This window comes from Humulus lupulus, chromosome 6 (assembly GCF_963169125.1).
Source record: "Humulus lupulus chromosome 6, drHumLupu1.1, whole genome shotgun sequence".
NCBI classification, from domain to species: domain Eukaryota; kingdom Viridiplantae; phylum Streptophyta; class Magnoliopsida; order Rosales; family Cannabaceae; genus Humulus; species Humulus lupulus.
In genome coordinates, this window is record NC_084798.1 from 11,447,168 (window position 1) to 11,455,630 (window position 8,463).

The 8,463-nt window shown below is 31.9% G+C and overlaps 1 protein-coding gene across 1 annotated transcript; it reads right to left on the bottom strand.

The window, feature by feature from the left end:
- Positions 1-3,837: 3,837 nt before the first annotated feature.
- On the bottom strand, positions 3,838-5,449 carry LOC133781657 (anthocyanidin 3-O-glucosyltransferase 2-like). Its single transcript, XM_062220716.1, has one exon. The coding sequence runs from the start codon at positions 5,407-5,409 to the stop codon at positions 3,955-3,957; it is 1,455 nt and encodes a 484-aa protein (XP_062076700.1). The 5' UTR covers positions 5,410-5,449; the 3' UTR covers positions 3,838-3,954.
- Positions 5,450-8,463: the final 3,014 nt, after the last annotated feature.

The following is an 8,463-nucleotide window of genomic DNA, read 5'->3' on the forward strand; positions in this document are numbered from 1 at the left end:
CTGATTGAGATTGACTTGATAGTCATCCACTCAGGAGGGCAGGATTTCTTATCCTGGATACCCATCATTACGTGGATTTGTTGCCTGCTTGACTAGGGTTATATCTGCTAGGCGTGTGCCTTATGATTTGATGACATGTTATTACTGTTCATGAGCATATTGAGTTTTCTTGCTGGGCTTCGGCTCACGGGTGCTATGTGGTGCAGGTAAATGCAAAAGAAAGCTAGACCATCCTTGAGTTGGAGAGCTTAGGTGGCGATGTGTACATATGCAGCTGCTCGACCACCACGGCTGAGGTTTGAAGAGGAACTAGGGTTTAACACTGGTTTGCCGCTTAGATCGGCTGGTTGTATATATTTTCTTGTAATAGACCTCTAAATTATATTTTTGGGATCCCACTGTATATAATAGACATTCTAATGAAACGTTATATCTTAACCAAAATTTTAATCCCTAAACCACTAATCATACTTAGTTACATGATTTTGGCCAAATGACTCGATTAGCGAGTTTAGCACTGTTTACAAGGCACACCGTAACGGTCATTGGAGTTAGGGCGTTACAATAGGTCAATTCAATCTCAATTCTGAGTGGTTAGTGTTCTAACTGATTGTATTATTTGAGTTCTTTGACTTGTTCGTTACCAGCTTACCCTACGGACTAGCCCATACTTACATCTTGGGAACTCGGTAGTATAATTGAGTGGGAGTGTTAATCATAGATATGAACATCTATAGCTTCTGATGAAGAAGTGAAACGATGGTTTCCTTTTAGTTTGGTTCCAAGGTGTTAAATGGATAGAGATCTCATTTTAGTAATTAAATTAGTTTACTGAAATATCATTTACAAGGAACTAAGTGTTTTAAGGATAAAATACAATGAGGGGTAAAATGGTATTTTAGTCCTATCTCATTGTAGATCATCTATAGAGGATTGAGTGACAATTATAGTTGTAACAATGGATAATTAATAGCGTATCTATATTTGTTATAGAGCATTCTATTAATTCAAGAGTGCAATTCCGAGTCTATAGTGGAGTCACGAGAAATTAATAAGTTAGTAAATTTATTTGTTAGATTTATGATAACTTATTGGAGCTTGATTTCATAGGCCCATGGTCTCCATTGTACCTTGGGTAAAAGCATCTAGATAGTCTCAATTAATTGATTTAATTATCACTTAGAATTATCAAAGTTGACCAGGTCAATTTTGGATAGTTTCATAAAGTTGTTTAATTTTGAGAAGAAAATAAAAATTATGGCAGATTTATTAATTAAGATAAATTGGTATCTAAATTAATAAATAAATTTTAATCAAGATTCAAATTATAAATAATTAATTTGATGAAGGATTTAAATAATTATTTAATTAATTAAATCAATAGAAAATAATATAGGCATTGATTTTTAGTCCAATGGACATATAATCAAATGGGAAATTTCACGGGCCTAAAGCCCATGATAATTTCGACCTAGGGCTTCAAATTGGCAATTATTTTATTGATTTTTTAATTAAATTAAATGGCCTAATTGAGTCTATAAAATGAGTACTTAGAGAGAAGTCAAAACATAAGTTTAATCACTGGTTTTCTGATAGTTTTAGATTCTCTCTAAACACAAGTCTTTTTCTAAGCCTCTTTGATTATTTTCTCTTCTTCTTCTCTGTATCTATCTCATGTATTGAGAATTACCCACACTAGTCTAGGTCATTCTAAGGATACATTGGAAGGTTGTGAAGAAAATAGAAGATCGGTTCAGTTTCTTGATAATACTCTGCAACAAAGAGGATACAAGATTTAGAGAAACTAAAGGAAGGACTCTTTAATTCCGTTGCGTATACTGTAAGTGTTCTAATATTTGTTTCTCTTTGAATTCAATTTTAGAAACATGTTTTAGGCTATCTCGTATTCATTTGTTTAATATTAGATATACATGAAATAAACAAAGATCCTGTATAAGTTTTTCCAACAACTGGCCTCAGAGCCTTTGGTAATTTTTATTTTCATGCATGAACATGTTTAAAATTGGATTATTTGATATCTTTATTTCCACTTGTAAGGGAAGAATTCCAACTCCTAATTTCTGAAGAAAGTGTTCTGGGTAATTCATCTTTGAAGAATTTCCAGAAAACTTCAAGTCTTAATAATATAGACTCGTGGACTAGGCAGAATTAACTGCTGAACCACGTAAAAACCTTCTTGTCTTCCTCTTTAAATTCATTTGCTCAATTTTTCATTTGCTTAATTGCTCTACTGTTTAAGTTGACGAAAAACTGCGTCAACACTAATTTACTTATAAGTAAAAAAATAAAATTTCATATGACATAATAATTTATTCTTGCATAACACATCATAATTTTATATTTGAAAAATAAGAAATCATAATTAACTACATTTTCTTTGGTAATTATAAATATTTATTTTTGTAAATATTATTCTCACATAATGATAATTAGGGAGACAAAGAGTCATGGAATTATGACTATCATTTCCCTCAATTTAAGATAATTATTAATGTTTTCTTAATTATTTTGGCTGAAGATATGGAACGACAGAAGTTGGATGAGTGCTAGGAATCGTTGGTCACTAGTTATTATGAAGATGACAATGACGATGGTGCAGCTGACAAAGGCAGGGATGATGAGCACAACACTACCCATTTGCATATATTTTTTCTTTATTTCTAGTTTATATTATTAGAACACAATGTATGTTTTAATTTACTACACTACTTTGATATTTTATGTTTAGTGGAGACAATTAACATTAATAGTTATAATTTAATTTTTAATTATTACAAATGAATTTATATTAAATAAATTAATATAATGACTAAATGAATAAATAATTAATTTAATGTAAATTAAAATTATTAAATAAAAATAAATAAGTATTTTATTTTATAATGTATAAAAATATTTCATAGTTTAAATAAAAATATTTTTATAAAAATATTTCATATTTTATTTTAATTTTATAAAAATAAATATATATTACTTTTTCCGGCGCAAAATTGCATCGGCAAAAGATTTTATTGGTAAAAATAAATAGACTTTTGTCAGCGCAAACATAAGGCGTAAAATTGCGCCGCCAAAAGTCTTACCATTTGTCGGCGCAATTTTATGCCGCTAAAAAATGTAACTTTTGCTTGCGTGATTTTGCGTCGGTAAAGGCTAAGATTTTTGCCGGCGCAATTTTTACAATTTTGTGCAAATATTTTCCCTCGGGGTGATTGTTATTTTGCCGGCGTATTTTTGTGCTGGTAAAAGTTACTTTTGCCAACACATTTCATTTTGCGCCGGCAAAAGTCTTATTGCTGACGTAGTGCTAATTAAGATATTATTACAAATATTTAAATAATTTGCAAATACAACAAATCAAGCCGTTCTTCAAAAAAATCATATAAAGAAAAGGACAGTCAATAATTGCACTAATAATTGTATTTACAAATAAAACATTTAAAATTACTCGCACTAACTATAAAAATACAAAAGAAATCATTACATATATAAAGAAACCAAATGATATGACCAGTCTACTTTAATCTAACGCCTAAAGTAGTTTAAATTTTATGCATACCACACAACTTCATCATATATTTAATATATTTATGGGTTTATATTTTTTTATTTGTATTTTTTTTATTACTTATTTACATCTTGTATTTTAAAAATATTATTTTTGAATTTTATATTTTATAAATTAATTTAAATAAATTCTTAAATTAAATTTTGATGTAAAAAAATAAATATAACAACAAAATTTTTAAGTAGAATGAATTTATCTTTGTTCTAACTTTTTAATTTGACAAATTTCAATTGATAAAATTTTAACCAAAATTAAATTTAGAATTCTATTTATATTATTTAATAAAATATAGAATCTAAAAAAATAATTTACTAAAACAACATGCTACAAAGAAAAGATAAAACTTATAATCCTACATTAATACATGATTAAGGTATATTATCAAACACAACGTTTATAAAACGACACAACGAAGAGTACGAGGACCCACCTTCCATCAAAGTTTTCTTTCCCTTCTCACTAATTTCTTTCACTTTCTTCCTAACATCATTATGAGGCTCCATCAACTTTAGAATCCCAACCTTTATTTCTTCAGCTGTCACAATCACAGTCCCTTCATCGAAGCTTTTCCTATAGTCCAACTTGATCTCCACCGCCAATCTTAACTCCTTGACTAGCACGAAAGCGTTGATTTGTTGCTCGGCATACAAAGGCCACGTCGCCATTGGAACCCCAAACCACAAGCTCTCGAGGGTTGAGTTCCAACCGCAGTGCGAGACGAACCCTCCAACAGAGGAGTGAGCCAATACAGTCACTTGCGGAGCCCACCCTATGACCCTTCCAACCTCAGCCGTTCGATCAAGAAACCCCTCCGGAAGAGCTTCGTTCAAATCCGTGTAGTCTTCTGACTCAGTTGACTGACCTTGCTTCCTTAAGGTCCACAGAAACCGAACCCCACTCAGCTCTAATCCCGTGGCTATCTCCTTCACTTGCTCCCCATTGACGCTTCCCTTGCTCCCGAAGCACAGGAACACCACCGAAGATGGAGCCTGGCTATCTAGCCACGCCACGATTTCGGTTTCTTTCTGGCCCTGTCTAGGGTTCAGGCTTATTATCGGTCCCACTGGGTAGATTGGCGGGAATAGTTTGTCTTTAGTGAAGAAATCAATCGTGGGGGACTCTAACTCCACGAACGTATTTACCAAAAAGCCCTTGGCTCTCCTCATATCTCTGTACTGACCGAGAATCAAGGGGGAATCCACCTTGTCCAGCACCACATCGGGGAAGACCTTGGCCGGAACCGGGTTGACGAAACCCGGAACGACAAACTCTGCGTCTGGTTCATCTTCGTACTCGGCAATAATATCTCTGTTTTGGTCTGTACTTAGGGTTTCGAGATGATCCATGAGTCGGAGAAACCCGGCACCGGACGTGAAGAACACGTAGGAGGGGACGCCAAACTCGTCGGCGATGTCGATCATGGCAGTGGAGAACATGTCGATGACCAAACCGGCCAGCGTAGGCGAGTCGGGTTGAGCCGAAAAGGAGTCGATAAGGTTCTTGAGGGCGTTCCGAACGTAAGGTTTGATATTTTCGAAGAATGAAGTGACGAACTTGATATGATGAGAAATAAGATTAGAATAGGAATCGAGTTTATCATCAACTTCCGAGAGCTCGATGAATTTGATGCGCTCGGCGGATATGGAGCCAAGGAGAGATTGTATGTGGGATTTGTTGATGGGCTCGAAGCCTGGTATTTTTAACATGAGGATTGAGATGGAGAGACGATGATCTCGAGCAATAAGAAGCTTTGCCATCTCCAACGATGAAACGATGTGGCCTGCGACCGGAAAAGGAATGAAAACTAGTTCTCCTTTCTTCATTATTGACTACTCTCTATTGATGTTTGTTATAATTTCTTATAGATGAGAAAAATAAGAACTGCACATATATATATATATGTATGATTTTATTAAAATATCATATTATTTATTATATTAAAATATCATATTAAAATATTTAAAAAATATTATATTTTTATTTATTTAATTATTTATTATTTTAAAATAATTATCATTATAAAATATCTTTAAATTATCATATTTTAATTTATTTAATTATTTATTATTTTTAAATAATTATCATTATAAAATATTTTTAAAAAATCTTATTTTAATTTTTTAATTATTTATTTTATTTTAATTAGATTTAAGTGTTCATAAACTATGGTTAAATATGAAAATATTATGTTAAATATAAAAATATTATATTAAAGTTAACATTAAAAAATAAAAAATCATTAAAATCAAAAAATTTCATTATACAAAATCGTAGAAAATATGTAATCCCACCCTGATTTGTTGAAATCTTACCCAAAATACTTGACTCAGAGGCAAATTTGTATTAATATTTTTATTTTTTTTTTATTTTTTTTTATAATAAGTTGATTTAATAAAAAAAATGTTATATGAGACCAAAATGTCATTCAAGTCAATAAGTTTTAGTGAAGTTAGAATATTTTTCAAGGCAGAAGCTTCGAAAGAGAGATGAAATGTCAAGTGATAAGTTTGGTTTGGCAATAGAAATTCCATATATAAGTGTGTCTTTGTACATAATCTCAGGCTATCTCCAACCCTTAACTATATTTGTTTTAATTTAACACAAAAACAATGTTATTTTCACAGTACTATATATTAATTGTTTCACATCCAACCAAAAAGATATATTATATTATACTAGCCTTACCTGCCATTCTTGACTTAGCTGATAGCTGAGACTGGATCTATAGGCGACCAATAAACAAAGTTACGTACAGCCAGGCGCATAAATGAATGGGACCATGAGTGCTTCTTTCCTTACTTTGATATGTGGACATTAGGTAAGAGCACATGTCATTCATCGATTCAATACGTTTCAAGTGTAAAGTTTGAATATTTCAAGGCAGAAAATTCGAAAATGAGTTGAAATGATAGGTTTAGGTTGGATAAATTTCTTACTAGTCTTAAATGTGTACTTCTAGCAAGTGTCATCATAAATATTCATTTATTACGATGAAATTACTCAATTTATTATATTTGTAGCACTTAACTACTCAAGTTATTTTTTTAGCGGTGAAGATAAAAATACCTAATTAAATTGATATTTGCGACGAAAGTACCTAATTAAAGGGATATTTGTGGCAAAAGTACTCAATTATTTAAGAGATATTTGCGGCGAAAATACCAAAATTATAAGTAAATTTCACGTTATGGTGGCGAACTTAACGACGAAACAAACAAATGCACTAAACTGCACCAAAATATGGACGGAAGGTACTTTCACTGCTAAAAAAATAACTTAGGTACTTAAGTGCTACAAACACAATAATTTAGGTAACTTTACCGCAAATATCTCATAAATATATACCACTAATCTAATGGCAACATGACTAACCTCATTCACCTTAAAGGTTGCACATAACGCTAGGAAATTAGCAATGTGCATGTTTGGGTCCTTCGAGGTAATATTTCTAACTGTACGGTGGACTGAACCATTTGTAGTATTGCCGGCTTGATCTCGAAATTATTAGCGGCAACTGTGGGGTGTCTGATGCATGAATGCACTCCCATAACAGCGGGGAGTACATAATCTCTTAAAGTTCTGGCCCCTTGTTCAACAAGGGCCTCGGCATCCACTGCCCCTTTGGCAATGTTGGCAACATTATTTACTACATTTTCTTGATTTGCAGTCATCCTCACTTCCAACCTATTATTCCTCCAATTCTGTCTATAAGTTCTCTCTTTAACAGGATTCACTGGTAATATCTCAAATGTTTTACCTCGTCGCATAAATCAAACCTACTTGAGACAAGAAAATTCAGACACAAACCAAGTTAGACTTAAACAAAACTAAATTACCAACTTAGAATAAAAATTAATTATTTTTATATCAATAAAACAGTCCCCAGCCGCCAAAAAAGTTGTTGTAAGATTCAGTGCGCAAGCATACGCAATTGTGGACAAGTCATAATAATGATAAGTAAAGATCATTCGCACAATGACTGTTTACACAATACCAGTAATTAATATCTATTTTTATTCAGCTTATAATAATTTATTAAGAGAATGATCAAAACTAAGAAAATTGAAATTAACATTAGCAAATTCAAGAAATAACTTTAAAATGATAATTTAATGGAGATAAAACTAATAAGACATTTAATCTCATCTTCTATCCACTCTAATATTTCATTAATATGATTCCTACTATTCTTCTTCCAATTATGATAGCGGATTAACAAAAGCAATTTATATTCATACTAGGATATATAAACCAACTTATATGCAAACTGTCTACATCTCTGTGATAAATTTAAACACATAGCATGCATTAAGTACAACAATCGTAAAGCTACACAAACCATATAGGTACTCTCATCCGATATCAAAATTTATGTTTATTCAATTATAGCATAATTAATTCTCACTTCTCATATTTCAAATATCATATAGAACATGCAAAGGATGGCCAGTCAATCACAAGCATTAAGCAAAAACTTGATTAAATCACAATATATAAGAAGACATCATAGAAATTGCATTAGATCAATAAAGAGTTTCAAAAGACTCCATTAAATCCCTAGAAGATAAAATTAGTGTATAGCTTGATTCATAACATCCTTTGATTCAGAAAAGAGCATAAAAAGATAAATAAAAGAAGAAAAACTCTTGATGAAATCCAATCTCGTTCCCCAAGTTCCTCTTGATTTCTAGCAACTAGAAGTGATTTGAATCGCTCATATTTATGTTTTTATAGTAACTCTAACGATTCCCTATGGAAAGACCATTTTACCCTCATAAAATAAGATTTCGTGGGTTGTACGGACAATGAGTGTTGCAGCGCCCATGTATAGCACTGGGGCGCCACCTCGATTTTGGAAATTTTTATGATCTCTGAAT